Raw genomic sequence first — 24445 nt, 5'->3', positions numbered from 1 at the left:
AAAAGTTATGAAAAAAAAAATAATTTAATTTCTTATTTTCAACTCATATTGCATCAGTTCAAAGTCTTAACAGAAAGTTATCTCCAAACACAACAGAAATGTACTTGAAACAAACTACATGCATCATTATCCATAACATTTTGAAAAAAGGCCTTGCATTTAGTATCTATTACTGGAAACATTATATGTATGGTGTGTAATCTGGCAAAATAGGCTAATTAAGGAGAGATAATAGCTGAGCAGAAAATGTCACCAAAGCTTATTAGCAATACGCCAGTAGAAATGAGCCTGCTGCCCCATGCTACATTTTTATTTTCTGAATTAGTTGTCACACACGTGTCTTCTGAATGCCGCCCAGGGGGGCAGAACAAGGTGCTTTCCTCACAGAGGTTGCTAGTCTCCCCCCAGTACTGATAGCAGTCATCACTGTCTCCTATTGACTAGCTATGTCTGTTAATGTTTATTATTCCCACATGCTTAATCTCCTTGCTTTCAATTTCTGCTGGATTTTTAGCGGCCTTTAAGAAAATAAACAAAATCCACATACAACTTAAAGTCACTTGATTTGTGCAGGACTGGCACTTACTCATTACAACCATTTTTTGTCAATTAAAACAAACTAACAAAAATTGCTTTTGGTAACTGAAATAAAGCTGAAATTAAATAAAAAATAAAAATTTGATAAAAAAAATTAAATAAAAAAAAAGCTACCTTAGCAACTAACTGAAAAAGTTTAAGTGCTGAAAATGACCAAAACTGAAATACAAATAAATTAACGCTATGTGGAAATATATGCTTAAAAAAAAGAAAGAAAAAATTAAAAGCACACATAAAATTGCTAAAACTCAAATTAAAATATTTAAAAAAATTAAAAAATTAAAATATAAAAATAAAACTAATTCAAAGTATTAATAAATCCTATAATACAAAATTTAAAAATACTGATTGCAAACATTGGTAGGTGAATAAATAGTTACCATTTGCTCACCATCATGTCACTCTAATCTGTATGCTGTTATTTTTTCATTGAATACAAAATTACACATTTTTGAAGACGATTATCAATGACAATTAAAATTTAGTTCTTTCTCACATGACTTCTGAAGGCTTACACCCTTCAGAAAGTTATAGATGCACTCTGCGGTAGAAAAAAAACTATATTTCTAATATATGATATCAGGGCCGTGCACAGGGGGGTGACCCGGTGGCTAGAGCCACTGCCCCTCTGCTCTCATCGGCTGAGGTGCCCCTCTCACCAACCCATCACCCCACCATCACCCCAGCTCAAAGCGTTCTGTTACTGTTCCCCAAAAGATCCACTGATTCCGCTAATCCGCCCGCTCCGCAGTATCACTCACAATCTGTGTGCCCACTCTCTGGAGAGTTGATACAGTTCCCGAAGGTAGTTGCATTAACAGGTAGATGCATTACAATCCACACTACAATCAGTGGTTGATCCACTGAATTAGTAATTTGGTAGTAAGTTTTTGTATTTCTGTCGGTAATGATTTGCTCTCGGTCTTCTAAAAGTGCTAACAACTTGTACAAAATATCCACGTTCTTAGAATTAGATTGTCTAATCAAATTATTGTACCCAAACAGAATATAAATAACACCAAATTTGCTGTAGTTGGCATACTTTGAAGACAAAAAAAATGCCTTCACAAAAAAGAAGACGGAGAGAGAAAGAGTGAAGGGAGGCTGCTAAAGACAGTTCAACATTGCAAACATGGATTCAAAGCGAAGCAAGCCAGCAGGTAAATCATCATATAGAATATTTAGCAGTTTGTCACACTTAAATTCTTGTAATTAAGTATATTTCCCATTATAATCACTTGTCTTAGTTGATACTAGTAATCTATATAACACATATTTATAACATTTTATTAAAACCATATTAATAGTAGGCCTATAAATAGTTAAAAAAAAGTAATATAGATGTTCTAAATGAGATGTTTATGTGTAAGCTATAATATAGATTTATGCTGTATAATATTAAATTCAATGTATAATGCTTATACTTTCATTGAAGATGAGGCAGAAGCAGGCTCAGAGAGTGAGGGAGAGACCACTGAGCATCAGCCAAATCAGACAGGTACAGGTTAAACTGTAACAGTTTAAAGACTGTTAAACTGGCTGACAGCAAAGGAATATGTTAGTGTGACAAAAAGAAAGATATAGATTAAATTATTCAAATGAAAGAGTAATTACATTACAACAATAAATATTGAATTAGCACTAAGCCTACAATTGTATTTACAATATGAGTGTAAAAGGTTTGTTATTCATTCTTTATATTAAGATGAAACTGCCCCAGAGTCAACACAACAAAGTAAAAGTGAAGGTCTTGGAACTGAGCCAGAGACAGAAAATGTTCAGATTGAGAAATAAAGGCAACACAATGAGACAAAGACAGAGGCAGAACAGGAAGATATGGAGAGTGAGGCAGCCATAGCCATGTATTAACAAGCACCCACCCCCTTAGTGCCATTTTTTTGGTTTGGGGCACTGCCCCTCAAAATGTTTGTGCATGGCCTTGTATAATATACTGTATGTAAGCAACATTACACGACCAAGATGTTTCCCCGAATATCAACACGGTTGCAATGTGACACTGTAAGTTAAAATTAAGTAACTTATGTTTTAGACATAATATTGACTGTTTTTGCTTACTTTCGCCCATGAAAATAGTTCCAATCACAGCAAAGCTGTTGTGTGTGTTTCCCAGCAACACACAGCAGCGTTTTGTTACTGAATGAATCCCCGTTTTTGAACGAATCGATTGAGTCAATGATTCAGTGACCCATTCATAAAGACAGCCACTCACCTCATTTCTGAATTAATCAGCCGTTTGAACGAATCGGTTGAATGAATGACTAAATGACTAATTTATTAAAACAGTCATTTGCTGCCACCTACGGGTGGTTTGGTTTCATATTTAAAAGTATCATTGGATTTTCTCCCCAACATTTCTTATTTGTATGTTCAAAAAAAGTTGTATTTAAAATATTAATCTTATAAAACTATGCATTTGCAATTTTGCAGTGTAAATGCATTTATGGCACCTCAGCTTCATCAAACAGTCTGTGTAAATACACTAATGCCACTTCAGATGCAGTTTCTGTGTTTTCTGCAGTGAAAAGATGGAGTTTGTTGATACTGATTTCATTTGAATGGTAACAACCATACAGTTTCTTATTATTCTAACTGAATTAATTGAAAATATAAGAATTTGACGAGAAAGATGACACATAAGGTTAGAGGGAAAAAAAGACCATTTATAAACATAGTGGGAAATGACATCTGTTGTTATATAGAGCAACTAATTTCTGCCTCTTTCCAGTCACAGAGCACTTTATTTTGAGAGTTGTTTAAGTGAGAGAACATCTGTAACTTAGTCCAGATTGGGGGAACTGTAATGTTTAATAATTTATTTTATTATGTAAATCATTGAAAATGCAAAAAAGTTCTTAGAAAGAAAGTCGGAATTTGGCAAAAATCGGTATCTGCAGGTCACACTTATAAAAAAAAAATTGCAAATCGGAATCAGCCAAGAAAATTGCAATCGGTGCATCTCTAGTTTTGACCTTTTTTGAGGTTGACAGATCAGATACTATATGAACCGACATTATAAAGGAACAGTTTAAAGATTATTTCTACATCCATGTTCCATGAAATAAATAACAGCATACAGGTATAGGACAGCACGAGGGTGAGTCTAAAATGACATAAAATTCATTTGGGGTGAACTGTCAGTTTAAATGGAAAAAACACCAAAAATGAAGTCAGATATTCAAATAATAAGCAGCAGTGTTAGGCGAGTCAGTATATAGAGACTCAGCGGTTAAGGGAAAAACAGGTGGGGGCGCCAGACAATGCGACAGACACTCATGACTGAAAACCAAACTGCATCCGCTTTTTCATCTGAGCAAAACAAGTCTTTCCTCAACAGGTAAAACCCAAAACAAAGCAATCTGGTGATTTCTGTGGTCGGAAAGACTGACATCACACTTTTATCATCAATCAGAGGTTTACAAGCTGTGAAAGTTTCAGATCCTAATTCACAAAATGTAGAGTAATGTCAGAGGTCAAACACACAGACGTAATGCATATCTAGTCTTTGGAATGGGACATTTTGACTAACAGTATTAAAGAGTTAGTTCACCCAAGAATGAAAATTCTGTCATTAATTACTCACCCTCATGTCGTTTCAAACCCGTAAGACCAACGTAGCTTGAAATGTAGCAAGGAGCAAGGAGATCGGTAAAATAATCCATGTGACATCAGGGGTTCAACCGCAATTTTACGAAGCTAAGAGAATACTTTTTATACGCAAAGAAAACAAAAATAACGACTTTATTCAACAATTCATCTCCGCGTCACCCTGGTGCCATTTTGGAGAGTATCCACTGAACACAAACAGCGTATGCTATTCTGTGTCAGGGGATACGCAGATACGTTTTCTACGTTGTTTACACTTTGATTTGAACGAAAACAACGTATCCGCGTGACGCAGCTGACACAGAATAGCATACGCTGTTTGCGTTCAGTGGATATTCTCCAAAATGGCACCAGGGTGACGCGGAGATGAATTGTTGAATAAAGTCGTTATTTTTGTTTTCTTTGCATACAAAAAGTATTCTCATAGCTTCGTAAAATTACGGTTGAACCCCTGATGTCACATGGATTATTTTACCGATCTCCTTGCTACGTTTCTGGACCTTGATCCTGGTAATTACATTGCTGTCTATGGGAGGGTCAGAGAGCTCTCAGAATTCATTAAAAATATCTTAATTTGTGTTCCGAAGATGAACAGAGGTCTTACGGGTTTAGAACGACATGAGAGTGAGTAATTAATGACAGAATTTTCATTTTTGGGTGAACCTTTAAATGTACAAGACTTATCATTGATTTAAAGACTGACACCAAACTCCAAACTGCTTGTGGCTTCTGTGGGCAGTGAACACATCCTCTTACTAACAGACCTGTGTCTCTGGGTTTTTTTAATAGTCAGGAATCCTAATGCTGTGACTGAGACTGGAGTTTCAATTAGCTCATTACACAGAGATGACAAATGTATTCTGCTGATTATTAACACCATGGAATCAAAACAAAGTCCTTAGCTCCTAACTGAGCCTACACATTCCTTAGTGGCAAGAATGTACATACGGTCTCCAAACCAATATTTTTTTTTCTTTTTTTGATATTGAGAAATCCTCTCTCCTCTCTTTCACTGATAATTTCCTTAAAGTACAGCTGTAATCTGTGCCAGACAGGCCTGGCAATTAATCTGAGAGATAAAGTTAAATTTAAGATTAATGCCTCATTTCACACCTACTGAATTCTTAATGGAAATGTGTCCGATATCCCAGAATATACTCCACATCATGTATGTGCTATTTTTGAAGGCATTATAGCTTAAATATGGCTTGCTGGCAGAGTTCAGGGTGAGAGCACTTCTGACTGATTATTCAGTCTTCACAGTTCCTCAAGGGTTTTTAATAAAATCTGTTACCAGAGGTCGCCCTTCACAAAAGAAGAGGATTTATACTGACTTTATGAGTATTTACATTTATTACAGCATCCTATAAGCCAATTAACCTCACGAAGCACAGATAGATGCTTCATTTGGAAATTTCATGGTAATTTTACAGGTAACCTCTTAAAGTGGCACAAAGGTCTCTTTGGAATTCATATTAGCCAGTGCAGCCTGTGCACATAATCACAACAATAGGGGCTTTTAGAGGTATAGTTTAAAGTTTAGTAAGTTCATTAACACTGTAATTATTTTTTTTAAATTTGCCATTTAAACAAAAATGAGTCCATCAAGCGATTAAAATTATAATTTTAATCTAATTAATTACACTATGTGCGGACATACTGTATCTCTACATCAACTGTCTGCACCCGGCAGCATCAAACCAACATCACTGTTTCTATGTATATACAAACCGCAATGTTTGCACAGAGTGCATTATTTGCACTCTAATGTTCTTCTTGGCACTTGAGTTCAAGCCTGAAGCCAGTCACCTGCTTAGCTATTTCCCAATTACACTACATGCACATAATTAGTTTTGTAAAGAAAACACTGAAAATATAAATGCTGATGTGACTAAAGCTTCCTCTCAGGCTGAACTGAGTAGTTAGTGAGAATGGCAAACAGCAGGTCCTTATTGACCAGATGAAGCATAGTCTTCCTCATTACACATGTATATGTGCTAGCACAGCCAGTCCTATAACAAAATATGAGTCAGCTTTACCGAAAGCCCTTATAATAATAGATACACTGAATTAATATCCTGCTTTAGCATCTGATTTCACTTTCCCCCCCCCATCAAATCAATACAACCATTCTGCATTCCCTCAAATCTGTCATACCACAGTTCCCGTGTAAAATACGTAAACAGATAAGCAAGACCATCACTTTTTAATGTTATTGAAAATTTCATATGTCTGTTTAGCTTATAAAGTGGTCTGCATCAATAACGGCATTAAACGTTATTAATCAATACCAACGCAGAGAGCACTGGCAGCACATTGATGCATTACGTCAATATAGCCTACATTCCCAGCAGTGCTTCCTAAAAGTCTAGTGGGTTGGCTGCAGAATGTGTACGCATCCTCCTACATAATATATTAAACAAAGCATCAGCTTAAACACAGGAAGTTGAGCGGTACAGTTATCGAAAAGGATGGCCAAGGACCATCTAAATGGACCAATAAACCCTCTCATCCATTCTTATCCACCCAACAGCCCCAAAATCAATTCCAATCAACGAGAGGTCAGAGGAGAGAGAGGCTTCTTGTGCCCAGATACTCACACTCACTGTACTGCTGCAGCTGGGAGAATTCGGCTGGGCTCAGACAGACCCAGTCTCCCATCTCGCCAGTCAGAGTGCTCGCGGCGAGCCTGGGGAACCACACTGATCGTCCTCAGGTGAGATATGAGAAGGACATGGTACGATCTGGCATGCTTATGTCACCTTTTCTTAGTAACAGATGGTGAATCGGTGTCCCCGACGTGGAGTTGTGAAACGAAGGAGGGACACAAGGACGAGGGCAGTGTGAAGGCGAGGCGTGCTGCACCACCGGTAGGGGCTGGGATTGGAGTAGCTCTGCAGCGGGGAGGTACCAGCTGCACACGGAGGAGCAACTGATGGCCTTTCAACTGATGTAATCTATAGAGAGAGAAAAAACAGAGTTAGTAACGCCTCAACGTAACGACAAAAAGCTGATTTACTAAGATTTGTGATAGTAAATTTATTGGTATTTGCACCATTATTTAACGCCCCAAAAAAGCATGACTTAACCCATTTTGGACCTGCGTCCTTAGAAGATTACACAGACATGGTTATCATTGGCTCTGTTAGTTTGTGAGCCTGTGCTAATTTGCGCTGCTGCTGGAAGACTGTGTTGGTCATTTTGGATGTGAACTGACTGCATCTGTGTTCGTTTGCGCACTGTCAGTGGATCAACCACAAAACTTTTCACTCCCATCTACGCTTTTATGGAATTGCTTTCTCACACTTATTTGTCCTGTTTAGTAAATCAAGCCCTTAGATCGCAAAGCCATTAAAATAAACATGAACGACATATAGAAAAAAAGTATTAAAAGGGAATTACAAAAATATTAATATACCTGTAAAAAATATTTTTTACATATTTACATTATTATTATATATATATTATAAATGTATTTTATCTATTATAGGTGTATGAAATCTCAAAAATAACAGCTGTAGTAATTCTCTCATTTGTTTCAATTTAAGGGATTTTAGAACAAACATCTGAGACCAGGTTTATACTTTAAAAACAAATGGGAACAACATTAAGTCTCCTGAGCTAAGAAAAAGCAACCTCTGAGTAATACTATTTTACTCCTGGGAGACAGTTAAAAATAATTCTCTCTCTCTCTCTCTCTCTTTTTTTTTTTGACAAGGTGTACAAGTCATGCTGTATGCTGTCTTTGCCTTCATTTGGACATTTCGTTAGCTCCAGTTCACCCAGTTAAAAACAGCATAGCAGTGCTCCTCTGTATAGCTGAGAGTTCAAAGGGCCTCTCAGCAAATGACTCACATGGGCCTGGCCTGCTTCTGCGCTCAGCATGCCGTACCAATCAATGTCTCTCGCTCTCTGTCTGCTGAATACTCTTGTTCTGTCTCTATTTCTCTCTATCGTTCTCTTTCTCTCCCTGTTCGGACACTCCCGATGAGTTTAAGGAGAGAGAAAAATCAACAGCAGTATGCCAGTACATCCACAGGGAGGGAAGAAACTGACATAAAACCTTTGCGAGGAGCAGAGGCATGAAAAACTGCCGTGATGAGAAGAGGAAAAGACAAAAATCAATGAAGTTGATAGGGCTGCCATGAGTTACAGCATGCCAGGGAGTCAGTTCATGCCCACTGGTTTAAATGTGATGCTGGTTGTACAGAGAAAAGAGTTTGAACACAAGGGAGGGCGAAGACAAGTATTCATTCAAAATTCATACAAAGGAAAATAAATCATTCTTGGTTGAACATTAAATTGTATTAAAAGTTCAGCCTCAAGATGCCATGCACCACAATACCGTAAGCGTTTGTTTGGACACACAGCCTTTGGCATCAACAGCAAAATATATTGGAAGTGTTAAGACTTCACAGACTTCACTAAATGAGCGTTGGTTCACGCATGCGTGTCAAATAGACGAAGTGGAATAGTATGAGAGGGCAATAATTTTGCCTAAAAGGTAAAATACTTTGTAAGTGGAAGAACTTCAAATCTCTTCCTAATTGTACAACAGAACCATAAACTGCAGTACAAAGAGTGTGTTGCAGCCAGTTGCAGCAGTAAAAAGTTTGTTCATCAAACCCCTATTTAAAGGGGTCCTATTATGCTTTTTCACTTTTTCAACTTTAGTTAGTCTGTAATGTTGCTGTTTGAGAATAAAAAAGATCTGCGAAGTTACAAAGCTCAAAGTCCAATTCAAAAGGAGATAACAGAAATCACTTTTCAAAAACTACAACGAACGACTCGTTTGTACTACAACGCATATTTTCTGGGATTTGTGATATCACAAATATCGACGAATGGGACGAGACCTGGTTGAGCTGCACTAGAGAAGGCAACGAGTGTTACCACTATGTCGGAGACACGCTAGTTTCCCCAACGCAGACGAACTTAGAGTGGTTACAATCATCGGGGTTTAAATCACTCTCAAATTGATTTGATTTTGATGCAATATTTACACTGAAGCTCACAGCAGGCGGCTATGGAAAGGGGCATGATATTTCCCGACCAGGCGCCGAGTGCTGCCAATCACAACACACACTGGCCCAGCTAACCAATCACAGCACATTTCGTATTTCAGAATGTGGGCCTTCATTTGATACAGGAACTATTTGAGTCGTCATGCCAGACTGGGGAGAGGTGTTGAAATAATGTAAAATATGTGAAAAATAATGTGTTTTTCGAACAACCTAGTATGAGAGCCTGTTCTAGTACACCCCCAAAACAAAATCAAGACTTTGTAAAAGAGCATAATAGGACCCCTTTAATAATAATAATAATAGTTTTATTTTTTGTTTGTTCCCCCGCTGTACCGAAAACATACCAAACCATGACTTCAAAACAGTTACGCACCGAACCATTGCTTTTGTGTACCGTCACACCCCTAAAAATATAACATTGTAACAGCGCAAGCAAAGGAAGCAGAAACTGAAAAACAAAAAATGGATGATAGAGAATGAAAGAGCAAATAAAGGGCAAAGTATGGCCATCAGTTGTGAATAGATATAGATAAAGATCTTGGTGTAGGTGCTGGTACAGCTGTATTGAAACACACAGAGAAGTAGAGATTATCACTGAGTGGAAGCTTGCCTGTTATTCTCAAGTCTCAAAATGAATCTTAATTGAGTTGTATTATGGACCTTTCAGACCAGAGAGCAGTGTGGTTATTATTCCTGATCTACACACAACATGCTGATATATATTTAACATTTTAAAATATAATGCATACGGGTGTATTACCTCACTTCAGAAAGTTCAGAAAAGATAATTCACACATCAGCACTAGAACAGACACAGAAACAGAATCCTCCAAATAATAATTCTATAAGCTTCTAAATCATTATCAAAAAAGAAAAAAAGAAAAAAAAACTAAATTTATTTTATGTTTTATATATAATTGGTTTAATGTATTTGAAAAGAATGACGCATAAATTAGGTGCCACTCCTGGATAAAAACACATCAGCAGGACTTAGAAAACAGGATCTTAATTGAAACATTGCTTTAAATTAAGTTTGATTACCAAATGATTATCTTTGTATAATTAAATGACCAATTCAATAATGAAGAATCATGCAAGCTTGTTTGGTAGCATATGGAATAACAGAAAGACAAAGTGGGACGAGACCTGGTTGAGCTGCACTAGAGAAGGCAACGAGTGTTACCACTATGTCGGAGACACGCTAGTTTCCCCAACGCAGACGAACTTAGAGTGGTTACAATCATCGGGGTTTAAATCACTCTCAAATTGATTTGATTTTGATGCAATATTTACACTGAAGCTCACAGCAGGCGGCTATGGAAAGGGGCATGATATTTCCCGACCAGGCGCCGAGTGCTGCCAATCACAACACACACTGGCCCAGCTAACCAATCACAGCACATTTCGTATTTCAGAATGTGGGCCTTCATTTGATACAGGAACTATTTGAGTCGTCATGCCAGACTGGGGAGAGGTGTTGAAATAATGTAAAATATGTGAAAAATAATGTGTTTTTCGAACAACCTAGTATGAGAGCCTGTTCTAGTACACCCCCAAAACAAAATCAAGACTTTGTAAAAGAGCATAATAGGACCCCTTTAATAATAATAATAATAGTTTTATTTTTTGTTTGTTCCCCCGCTGTACCGAAAACATACCAAACCATGACTTCAAAACAGTTACGCACCGAACCATTGCTTTTGTGTACCGTCACACCCCTAAAAATATAACATTGTAACAGCGCAAGCAAAGGAAGCAGAAACTGAAAAACAAAAAATGGATGATAGAGAATGAAAGAGCAAATAAAGGGCAAAGTATGGCCATCAGTTGTGAATAGATATAGATAAAGATCTTGGTGTAGGTGCTGGTACAGCTGTATTGAAACACACAGAGAAGTAGAGATTATCACTGAGTGGAAGCTTGCCTGTTATTCTCAAGTCTCAAAATGAATCTTAATTGAGTTGTATTATGGACCTTTCAGACCAGAGAGCAGTGTGGTTATTATTCCTGATCTACACAACATGCTGATATATATTTAACATTTTAAAATATAATGCATACGGGTGTATTACCTCACTTCAGAAAGTTCAGAAAAGATAATTCACACATCAGCACTAGAACAGACACAGAAACAGAATCCTCCAAATAATAATTCTATAAGCTTCTAAATCATTATCAAAAAAGAAAAAAAGAAAAAAAAACTAAATTTATTTTATGTTTTATATATAATTGGTTTAATGTATTTGAAAAGAATGACGCATAAATTAGGTGCCACTCCTGGATAAAAACACATCAGCAGGACTTAGAAAACAGGATCTTAATTGAAACATTGCTTTAAATTAAGTTTGATTACCAAATGATTATCTTTGTATAATTAAATGACCAATTCAATAATGAAGAATCATGCAAGCTTGTTTGGTAGCATATGGAATAACAGAAAGACAAAGTCAGTGATAACTCATGAAAACACTGACATTAGTGTGTACTGTAAGCATAAACAGCTTACGTTTCCATTAATAAGAGACTCCATATGAAACATCATTGATTTTCCCCCATAACTCATTTTACTTCACAATGATTTATTGGTCCATATCAAGGACGTCATTTTTGTTACCAACTGTGACTTCAGAGGGAATTTGCTTTTCTCTTGTGGAACATTTCACACAGAGAACCAAAAATAGACCTGAATTATTCCTATGGGACACGGCCCAACGTAATAACTCAATATTTTTGATTCCCAAAATGAAACACTCTTTTCAGCTTGCCAAAAATGACATCAATACACATGATCTAGGATAAATAATATAAAAACTTGTCATAACAATACTAGCCAATTGATAAATATGTGCCAAATCATTAGTACAACATTGTAGCGAACAAAAAAAAGGTTGGATTTAAGCCTTAGTGGTCTGGTGAGAAGGCCTGTGTTTCTGCCAACCATTAAAATAACTCCTGTTTCACACTTCAATTCACGATTTAGCAAAGGTTATTCACAATCTGCAAGTCAGAATCAAAATAACCACGCTTTTATTTCTTTTATTATATTTCACAAAGCCCTAGAGAGTTCATAGTGCATTTAAAACATCCTGCTCAGATTTCTGCTACATTACGTAAAAAATGGAAAGAAAAAGAAATGAAAAAAAAATCGTGATTCTAGGGATTTTACATTTTCACCATGATGAAAATTTGATTTTTAAAAGCTATTACAATGATCATAAAATGATTGATACAACAAAATAGTAATCGTCTTTCTGCACTGGTTTGTCCAACACATGCCCTGGTGCATTCGATACAGTAATCATCCCTCTTACATTCACAGACGTCACTTAAAAGTACATTTTAAAAAGTTTAATGTGAAAATGCTTAACGTGGCTTAACGTTCTAAAAACAACAAGTGATTAAAGGGGTCCTATTATGCTCTTTTACAAAGTCTTGATTTTGTTTTGGGGGTGTACTAGAACAGGCTCTCATACTAGGTTGTTCGAAAAACACATTATTTTTCACATATTTTACATTATTACAACTCCTCTCTCCAGTCTGGCATGAACGGCTCAAATAGTTCCTGTAACAAATAAAGGCCCACATTCTGAAATACGAAATGTGCTGTGATTGGTTAGCTGGGCCAGTGTGTGTTGTGACTGGCAGCACTCGGCGCCTGGTCGGGAAATGTCATGCCCCTCACCATAGCCGCCTGCTGTGAGCTTCAGTGTAAATATTGCATCAAAATCATATAAATTTGAGTGCGATTTAAACCCCGATGATTGTAACCACTCTAAGTTCGTCTGCCTTGGGAAAGCTAGCTTGTCTCCGACATAGTGGTAACACTCGTTGCCTTCTTTAGTGCAGCTCAACCAGGTCTCATCCCATTCGTCGATATTTGTGATATCACAAATCCCGGAAAATATGCGTTGTAGTCCAAACAAGTCGTTCGTTGTGGTTTTTGAAAAGGGATTTCTGTTAAATAAAATATCTCCTTTTGAAGTGGACTTTGAACTTTGTAGATCTTTTTTATGCTCATACAGCAACATTACAGACTAACTAAAGTAGAAAAAGTGAAAAAAGCATAATAGGACCCCTTTAAGCATTTTCACATGAATTGTTTTAGAATGTCAGCACCTTACACTGCAGACGATGTTTTTGCATTCCATTGCACTTCTCTTCCATTGCTTTTCTATGTAAACATGCGCTAAACGGATGTTTTTGGTCTTTACCCTCACATTTAATGTTTTTCAAGTCTGATGTATGAGTTTTTAAGATGTTAAAGCTTTAAGTTAAAAGAAGTTGAAGTTTTAAAACGTGTATCAAGAAACACTCTGTCTTGACTTCGCCAAAACAAAAAATGCTTGTATTACGCAATATTTATGTAAATGGTTCTATACATTGGTTGTTGATTGGATGACTGTAAGTACGTTTTCATTTAAAGGATTTGCCACTGATGATTCAAACGCGAGTTTTGAGCAGTGTAGAGTAGCGTTTGTTGTTTGTCATTTCTCTGATCACAAATGCAGACATGGTTTTATGTTTACGCGGCGCGATGCAACGCAGCGCGTAAAAAGACAGTATAAGTCATTATAATCCGTAATTATGTCCCTACTGGATGCAACAAATGCCTCGTTTATAATGGGTTTTCATGTTTTTGTCGCATCGCTCCGGCCAGAACAAGGCATCACAATGTGGTAAGGGGCGTAACATTTCTGTCACACACTTGAGGTATTCGGCCAATCACAATGCACTGGATAGCTGGCCAATCAGAGCACACCTTGCTTTTCAGACCAATGAGCTTTGTAAAAATCAACGCGTTTCAGAAAGGCAGGGCATAGAGAAGAAACAATAATGTACAATATGTGGAAAATAATATGTTTTTTGAACCGCATAAACACATTTCATTATACCAAATACACAAAATAATGTTCTTTTTAGCAACATCATATGTCCGCTTTAAGAAGAGGAGGCACTCTTTGGTTTTCAGTAATAACTAATGTGCTCACTCACAGAATCAGACACTGCTGCTTTTCTGATCTCGGACCGATTAAGCTCATTCTGATTCTGATTATTTTGGTGCGGATCCAAGTGCGATTGCCGTGTTCACATATGCCTAAACCAACCGAACTAAGGGAGAAAACGGGACAGGTTCCGAAACAAATGCTCCAAATGAGCCAGGTGTGAAAGCACCCTAAATGACTGGAAAAATCCGGAATACGTCACCAGACATTAGTTGTCATTTCACTTGAAGAACGAGTTACGTCACCATTTACTGCTCTTGTCTACTGTTTTTGCAGTTACATCTGGAGTATTTATACCATTCCCTCACATCCCATTCTCTGTAGCCATCTATTTTAGATCTTTCTCTCTCTTCCTGCCCCATTTTCCTCCAAACTATATCAGCTCAGTCCATGATGCATCTCCTTTTTTATGTAGAATTTGTGACCATCCTTTTACATGTACCTCCTTATTTTACCCTTTCTCGGATTCATTATTATAAGTCATTTTATGTAACACACTGATAGTTTCTCTATGTAATAAGTAAAATAGTTTGCATCAGACTTGTAAGATTGGGGAATATTTGAAAGATTTGCACTAAGCCTTTGTAATGTGGGCGCAACATAACAGTTTCAGTGTGACAGAGATGTGATGGACTACTGCACTGCCCACAGTGGAAAGGAACTTCACGGATCTAAAAGTGGTTTACAGATAAACCAGAAATCTCAGTGGCCTCAGCGATTTTCGGTTGAGCTGTTGATGGGGCTACAGTATGAGCAACTTTCTCTCATTTTCTGTCCTTCTCACATCGTCCCTTCCCACTCTGCCCCAAACACAGAGTTTCCGGTAACTGTATTAATCATATTTGCACTATTCAGTAAAGCACCATAGGAAATTATTAAAGGTAATTAGCAATAAAAATCTCAAACTCCTAACTATACAGTAACCATATGCACAATACAGTCATACAATGTACTATGTGAGATGCTTATGTAGAATAGGTGTGATTGTTCCGCAAACAATCCTGAGCGTCTTTTATGCTCACCTTGTGCCTTCGTGCAGTCCTTATATCGAGTCCTGATACGTGAGTTTGAACGAGAATGTACGCGTTGGCGGTAATGCATAGACAAACAATATGTGAAAATGTGGACAGTGCCAAAATAAAGGTGCCTATTTATACTACAGATATCGATATTTTACGTGTGGCATCGATGCATCATATCGTCAGACATTGTATCGATCCATATCAATGAATCGTTACACCCCTAATGTAGAAATGTATGCAACAGTAAAGAACTCAAAGCAAAGTACAACTGTAATATTATGTGAAATTATCCAGATCTACAAGCCTCTCAGTCCGCACTTGACACTTTAACTGCGTCATGCTTCTCCACAAGACCAATTCTAAACAACATTACAGTAAAATATGTTCTCATCTGTGGTACTGCACCTAAGAACATAAATGGACATCTATTAATTATGGAAAAACAACCGTTTTATTCCTTTTTTGATACACAGTGGAAACCAATGAAATCTGCTGCTAGCTGGCTAGTCAACCAACTGTGTTTTACTGTGTAGTGAAGAGTCACTCATGATCAATGCGCCAGCGAGTAACCGTCTGCAGCCAGCTGTGTTTGTTTCACACACACACACACACATACATTTGTTTCACATAAACCTCCCATTTAAAAAAAAACTATTTTCTATGTGAATATATTTTAAAATGCAATATATGTGTCAATGAATTCACTCTAATATACTGATTCGATGCATTTTTATAACTGTTATTTTTGTGGAATATATGTATTTTTTATGATACATTTTAAGGATTCTTTGATGAATAGAAAATGTGATGTATTTGATCATCTGAAATCTGATGTAATAATTTAAAACCTTTACAGTCACCTTAGATGAATCTGATGCATCCTTGCTAAATAAAAGTATTATTTTCTTTAAAATGACCCCAAATTTTAAAGAGTAGTGTGCATTTCATAACTAATAAAATATGCCACAGTGCAATTCATTACCATTTTAATACATTATTTGACACAATATCTTAAATCTAGGTACTGCAGGTTTTTCAGATATTACTATTAATGTAAGCACACAGAACACCAAGTAACATCCTGCTCGAACGTCTCAAATATATCCTAAAATGAATATAACATTTTTAAATAATTAATTACCTTTAATTCAGTCAGAAGATTTTATATTCATCATCTGAGCATGACCACTGCACTAGTCTCCTGAACCACAGTGTAGAAGAACACAACCAAATTAGGAAACTATTTCTGAAAGGGATAAAGAGAGGGAGAGGTGCACTGCTGTCCAGGTATAGCAGTAACATCACCCGCCTCCAGCGGGACAGCGGACAGGCTCACACAGACAGTTAATACACAGGAGAATGAGACAGCGGTGACACCGTGATGAATGAAGAACCTGTGGAAAGTAGCAGGCCGAACAGCTGGGAATGTGAGGTTAATGAGGGGCTCAGATATACCAAAATCCCAGCTTTCATAAACACAGGGCGTTATAGAATTAAACAACACGGCTGGGCCGCAGAGGTCACAGTCCAGTCAGAGCCAACAGCAGCGCTGCCATGTGCACCCGTCACCACTCATTAGACAGTTTCGCTAACCCACAAACAGTTGCTTGTCACAGTTTGAAGTATGATAAGGTATGGTGTAATATTTTTGTCTCAACTTCTCCACAAATAGTCTCTGCGGTCTGGCGTGCAGCCAGCAGAAAGAGCTCTGACAAAGTGGATGAGAGTGGCTGCTAAAAATGAAACATTATCAAACCATAGGGGAGATGCTGGAGGAGACCTGATAGGTCCATTTCACTGACAGAAATGGGCCTTTCCCATGAAACTCCCAGTCATGAGCGTACAAAGAAATAGGAAGGGGAAAAAAGACAAATTGCAACAAGTCTGGACGGTTAACCTGATAACATCTGTGCTAACAAAAATATATTTTTTTGTTTTTCTGTTTCAAGCAGTGCATATTTATTTCATCACTCATATTAATAGGTTACAATATTCACACTATGTGTGTGAGAGAACCGTAGGTGTAAATAGAGTTTCGACACTGAGTCTTTTTTTGTCGTTGTTGTTGTGTGTAGACTGCTAAAGGCAGTACAAAACAGAAAATGTATTATGAACCTATGATCATTTGGAATGTTTTATTAACGACATACAATAATGCATTTTTCTTGAAATGGTCAAGTTTGTAATAGTCAATGCCACACTCTCAACAGCAATTTTATAATCAGCCCTGGGATGTCCTATATCCATATTGACTGTGGGAATCATAATATAGAGTTTCGACACTGAGTCTTTTTTTGTCGTTGTTGTTGTGTGTAGACTGCTAAAGGCAGTACAAAACAGAAAATGTATTATGAACCTATGATCATTTGGAATATGTTTTATTAACGACATACAATAATGCATTTTTCTTGAAATGGTCAAGTTTGTAATAGTCAATGCCACACTCTCAACAGCAATTTTATAATCAGCCCTGGGATGTCCTATATCCATATTGACTGTGGGAATCATAACGCTTCACATCCTCTCTACACACTTATAAATATATTATTTTAAGTTCCTTAAAATGTATATTGGTGGTGGGAAAGAGTGTTATTTTAGTATTATTTATTTACTTCTATAATATTTATTAATATTTTGAATGAACTTTTATGTGCTTTTGTCATTTTCATTATTTTAACATTTATATTAAGCTTTGATTCTCTTTTACTTTAGTTTCAGTTTTAGTAATTTTAGTACTTCAACTTTACTTCAAACTTACATTATTTCAGTTAGTTGCCAGGTCAAATTTTTCTCAGGTTTATATAACATGCATATTTCAATTCAGTTTTATTTCAATTAATCAAAACTAATTTTAAAAGTTTTAGTTTTAGTTAACAAGAACAACACTGGACCAGTTGCAGGACTTAAAATATACACTTTACATAATACATTCATATACATTTTACCCTAAAAAAAGAAAACATTCATAATGTTTGCAGTGGTTCTATGAACATCTATGTACACCAGTAGGGCCCATTTTCATGATCTCGTCTAGGGCCCCACAAATCCATGGTGCAGCCCTGTTTTACATTTATGGCCACAGAAGGAACAGTGGAACAAATCAGAAAGAGAAGAAACAACCAAACATCTCACACACACTAGAACATACAACTTGAGCAGAAATGTCATCTGATTGATGGATGCTCTGAGGGCATTTAGGTATGGATCTTCTTCTGGGCCTGTGCGCGTATTGCTGTCTGGGTAAAGACTATTTTTTTTCCTATTGATTTCACAGAAGCAGAATCAGCATAGCATGTCCAGGCCTAAAGATAGGGTGACCATACGTGCCATTTTCCCAGGACACGTCCTGGCCAGGATTTCTATATTGCCTCAAATATCTAGGTTTTGGCTTTGTTTGCGTGTGCAGACCGATCGGTGTATGACATCAAAATACCATACAGACGGTTCCTTATGCTTTCAAAATGCTCTCGAGGTACTTTGATGTCAAACACTGATCGATCTGAGCCGCGCTGCTTTTAAGTCGAACACACATCCTATGTACGCGTAATTGCATCGCTTTGACCGTAGATCCCACTTTCTCACAAACACCATGATTGGTCCATTATGTACAATACCTGCATGTTATTGGTCAAACTACTTTTCGATCATTACCTTCAGCAAGCATGAAAACAGGAAAAAGCAAAGCAAAACCAAATCCTGGCAAGGACGCATCCTGGGAAAATGGCACGTATGGTCACCCTACCTAAAGAGCAGACAGAAGCGTTTAACTAGCATCCCTGTTGGTGCTCACTCCATTACTGTTAGGCCTATCTGATGCATTTACATGACATGCTTTAGAGTTTTCTTGTTTTCTCACATCAAACACAACTCGATGACTCTCTAAGTGCGAGCAACCACAAAGCATCTTTATGATGTTCACAACTGTAATTACTTACAGCTGCATTTACCACTTATGCATTACTAAAGTGTTTGACTGAACTGAGATTTAGCATAATATCATTAATGGTCCAAAATAAATGTAATGGATGGTGAAACAGTACATGCATTTGACATGCACTGCTGAAATTAAGCAATGCTAAATGGGCATGAATAAAGCAATCAATCTCAAAACACAAATATCCCATTATTTAGGCATGTGGGCTTCTTTGCAGTTGTGCCAAATCAGAAAATCTTTACAAAACATGTAAAGATATACTTCATGTTTAAATGAAGTATTAAAAAAATGTCAACGATGCAGACATAACATATAATTCCACACAAAAAACTATATATATATATATATATATATATATATATATATTTAAAAAAATTCTCAAAATGGTATCATGCAACATCCAATTATATATTGCAGGTTCAAGTTTTTTTTTTTTTTACTCATACATGAGTGGAAGAACACAGAATAGGGAATAAATTTAGCCTTTTACCATTCCTTAAGTGACTCTGAGCTGAAAAAACAAGAAAATCTTTACAAAACATGTAAAGATATACTTCATGTTTAAATGAAGTATTAAAAAAATGTCAACGATGCAGACATAACATATAATTCCACACAAAAAACTATATATATATATATATTTATTAAAAAAAATTCTCAAAATGGTATCATGCAACATCCAATTATATATTGCAGGTTCAAGTTTTTTTTTTTTTTTACTCATACATGAGTGGAAGAACACAGAATAGGGAATAAATTTAGCCTTTTACCATTCCTTAAGTGACTCTGAGCTGAAAAAACATGAGCAATCTTTTCCTCTAACCCCCCCCCTCTCTTCTCCTGGGCCCTACATGCTCAAAAAATCCTGGGAGCATTTACAGAGAGGTTGGATGTCATGGCAACAGGAGGGTTTGGTTCGAAATTGCAATGCAATGACATGGAAAAGCCAGGCAAGACCTGCTCTGATTCCCAGCTAAAGGGAAACCTACTGCCCTTCAATTCGGTCTGAATATCTATTAATGTAACTGAACATCAACAACAGAGTGCTAACAAAGTGGCAGACCAAAGGTGAAAAAGAGCCAGACCAAAGAGAAAAAGATTACATATATTTCTAAAAGAAACATATTTAAAGCAATATTTCTGAATTCAGAAAAGTTTGAAAAATAATATTTAATGCAATGATAATATATAAGAAATATTATATGAAATAAATGCAATTTACATTCTGCAGCTAATTATATTCACATACAATTTTAGTTACATTTAATAATATTATTACTATTATTATTATTGTAGGAATGACAGTACAGTAGTTGATCATGACGTGGAAATAGGCAGAGGAAATACACTAAGGTACTGAAAACCACAGCACTATAATATATTTTTAAAATAAAACAACATGCTCCCTTTCTATTTGTTTTGAAAACTTCCACACTAACACAGACCCTTCGAGTTGCTCTCGTAATGTGTGCTTCCAGTGAGGACACCAGGATAAATCACTGTGCTTCTCCAACAGACAGAAACATATTAATCTACCCAAGAGCAGCATAGTAAAGATGAGAGACAAGCCAAAGACAACAGTATGATCAGTGAGTGTTTATTCAGGCTCTCCTTTATTGTGGACTCCATTAAGATACTCCGTGGCTGACTGCTGTTTATGACCTTGGGTAGTGTGTCATGAGCAATCTTTCCTCTTTTCCGTTATGTTTCTACCCAGCGTGTCTTTTTCTAATAATTGAGAGCATATCTAATTACTTGCAAACATGCACACAAACATTCAGCTTCAACAAATATTCAGCCCTCTCTGAAGTCTGACGTCCTCAATCAGCTACAGTGAAAAAGCTCTCTCTCTCTCACACACACACACACACACACAGCTCACGCTGTTCCTGCTCCACAGATCCTGTTGAGACATGAAGACCCTGTGCCTTTGGTGATTACATGATGAGCTGTAATTAAGCAAGCCGATTGGAGATTTACCAGCATCTCCCAATTACATGACAGCACAGGTTTGTGAAGAGAATGAATCATCCCACACATAAAAAATGACTACATTCCCTCACAACAGAGATTTGGGCTGCTCCAGGACATCACGGAAGATGACAAACAAACCTGGTCAAATGGTCGAGCTGTATTTCCCCCCATATCACCAGAATCCATCAACAAGCCATCTATCCATCAACCCAGGGCATTGATCTCTCAACTGAGTGTGAAATATAAACACTATCTGCACTCAGCTCTGACATGACAGACAAACTATGACAATATAGACCATAACAAAAGCACTAAGCAGGCAACATCCTGCACGTGAACTCTAGAAAGCACAGGAAACACCCTAAATCAACTCCTGTGAGACGATGAGCTATAGAAAACCAAAATAAAGACAAAGCACACCAATTAATTCAAAAAAGCTAGATAAATGAGCACGTTTTGGTGTGACAGTATCTGATATGCAGGCTTTCAGTGTTTACATAAGAGAACAGACACCGTGAGAGGAAAACAAGGGTCACTGGCTCGGCAGAAAGCACTTATCGGTACGTGAGCGAGCAGAGAACAGATGTGCGTGAGACAAAGAAGGACAAATCGTACCCTACCTCTGCTTGTTCAGGTGATGGCGTATCCGTCAAATCCTGCCTGATCTGAGTGCTGTCACGTTCACTGCATGGATGGGCTCACAAACAAAATGCTACAGACAGTGCTGGAACCAGCTCAGTCAGCGGCAGAAACATCCCTCCCCTCCTGCATGAATTAATTAAACCTTCTCTCGCTCGCGCTCTCTCTCCCTCTCGTGATTATCCTTCAGTGTTGTAGGCAACGCTCTCCTTTGGCTGTAGCGGATGAAAATGTCCCTGCACTTTCTTTTCTGACAGCCTGTTTACAGAGCGCTCTGCTTCTCTCTCGCTCTGCACACGCTCTCTCTCATCAACAGTGCAATATCAAAGTGCTTCTCATAGGGCCAGCCCTCCCCCTTGTGAACAACCCTAACCACCACAGTTAGTGCCCCTCTCCAGTCTTTTACAAAATGTGCTATAATGTAGAATAAAATCTAAAAATCATTTATGTGTGTAATGCCTTTTTGGGATTAAAAGAAAATGGAATAATATATAAAAAAAAAATTCTGAATAATGTGACATTTGTATTGTTAACATCAACTTTAAAACATATGGCTTTAAATAGTCTTTGAGTCATTTACTGTGACTTAATACATTTTCTATATTTTTCTACTTTTATTTTATACACTAGTGTTCAAAAGTTTTTTGTGCAAGAAATTCATACTTTTATACACTAATGATGCATCAAATTGATCAATTTTGACAGTAGATATTTATAATGTTACTAAAGTTTTACACATATATATATATATATATTCACAGCTTCTACTATATTCATTGTTTCAAGAAACAATAAATCAGCACAACTGTTGTGAACATTGATAATACAACCCTCTACAATGCGAGTAAACCCTGAAATCCTGTATAATTTAACCCCCGGAAGCTCCCGAAGTGTTTCCAATTGTGTGTGCTGTATGCATCAGACGTTCAGCAGCGTGACGTTGGAGGCTGAGACAAGCCAATAGTGATTCTATTGCCAAGGTGTACGTAGAGGGTTGTAATATAAAAAAATGTCTTATCTTGAGCAAATGTGGACCCCTATTTGCTTGGATGCTATTTCATATTGATACAATCTAGTGGTAATAAAAACATTTTCAAAACAGTTCTCTTTCAAAACACAACTGGGCAGACTGTTGTTTTGCTCTTTTCTATTTTTATAATAAATAACATGCTATATAACTCTGCTCATTCTGTAGAGCCAAATACAACCACAAAATATCATCATGCCAGTATCTGCTACAAGCTAAAAGTTTATGGTAATTTGAGCAGATCAACTGCACAACTATAATTGCATACCACTGTAACTTCTAGGTGGGCAAATGTCATGTGGCTAGTGCTCACAATACCGTTCCACTACATTCAGACCCTTTGTTCACAAACAGAACGAGATCACAGTGCAGCATAACAGCACTAAACAAGCCACCATGCTTTATGAAAGCAGAGGATGACTACAGACTATTTGAAAAATCATAAAGAAAGTTTTGTGGATTTTATTAAATGTCTGTTAACTTTGAGGTCATCTACCTACTTACTATTGTACTAACTATTGTGCTGAAAAACACTTTACATATATATGCATTAAAAATTTACAATCATTCTCTTTCCGGAAAATGAATCAAAAGTAATGACTACTCTTCACCACAGTGGTAACCCTACAAATCATTAACATAACTGAAACCCCTGTAAACCCCAACATAGCAGAATTTTAAACCTTCCGATAACATCTCTTCCTATATTCATCTTGTGCAAAAACACACAAAATAACACTTCATCTCATCATTTATTCTCCTTCTACAGTCTAACACAAAGCATGCTGGGAACTAGAAATCTGCTGCAACTCAGTCAGTTTGCGTTCAGCTTACTACAATCAGATTTTGAGTTCACGTATACTTTCTTCTATTAAGTACAATTAACTTTCAGTAGGTCATACATGATAGTGCAGACATACATAGAAATTACACAGTAGAGATGAAATAATAACACTAATATAAGAAAAACTGAAAATTAAATAATGCAATAAGAAATTTAAATAATGCAATACAGTACTATTTGAGTGAAACAAACTAATTTATTTTAATTAATTTAAACTGTTGGTTTTACAGTGCAGAGAAAAAAACGATGATCCATGTCAACACAGAAAAGACAACAGTGCTTGTTGAATGTTTTCATGGGGGCTTTAAGAAAACCATAAACATAAACAATACAAAAAAGTTTTCATTTAAGTCAGTTGGAAAAGTGAGCAACAAAGCCTTTTATCCTGCATAAATCTAAGCAGAGAGAACACTTATATTTAATATATCAAAAAATATTGATGGGACATTCATAGATACTGAAAGGTTCTTTGTTTGGCACTGCTCTGAAAACGCGCTTTTTGGAACCTTTATTTTTAAGAGTGAAATAGAGAGAAACTTTGCCGATGTCACATTGGAATGATATAATGGTCCCTCAAAGGATGATGGGATGAGACCAATGCTTATCACCCGAATAGGGAATTAAGATGAAAGACCATCGCTCCATCTCTTAATTTAAGAAGCAGAAAAAGGGACAGAAATAGCCCTGGAGCGCTCCTCCCCTGCTCTGATGATCAAAAGCAGACAGTTAATGTCTGGCCTGACTGTCACCTCGGTAT

General features: G+C 36.8%; 1 protein-coding gene across 1 annotated transcript in view; it reads right to left on the bottom strand.

Annotated features, from left to right (window-relative positions):
- Positions 1-22069, bottom strand: part of LOC107555039 (diacylglycerol kinase beta-like) — a 99379-nt gene extending 77310 nt beyond the window's left edge. Inside the window, exons 1-2 of the mRNA XM_016237722.1 lie at positions 21799-22069; positions 6822-7178 (exon numbers count right to left, since the gene is read on the bottom strand). Of these exons, the coding sequence (XP_016093208.1) occupies positions 6822-6882 (61 nt within the window). The 5' untranslated portion in view covers positions 6883-7178; positions 21799-22069. The remainder of the gene's footprint in view (positions 1-6821; positions 7179-21798) is intronic.
- Positions 22070-24445: the final 2376 nt, after the last annotated feature.

This window comes from Sinocyclocheilus grahami, unplaced genomic scaffold, assembly GCF_001515645.1.
Source record: "Sinocyclocheilus grahami isolate Dianchi unplaced genomic scaffold, SAMN03320097.WGS_v1.1 scaffold523.1, whole genome shotgun sequence".
Lineage (NCBI taxonomy): Eukaryota > Metazoa > Chordata > Actinopteri > Cypriniformes > Cyprinidae > Sinocyclocheilus > Sinocyclocheilus grahami.
The sequence above is the reverse complement of the archived record's forward strand: the minus strand, read 5'-3'. Positions and strand labels throughout refer to the sequence as shown.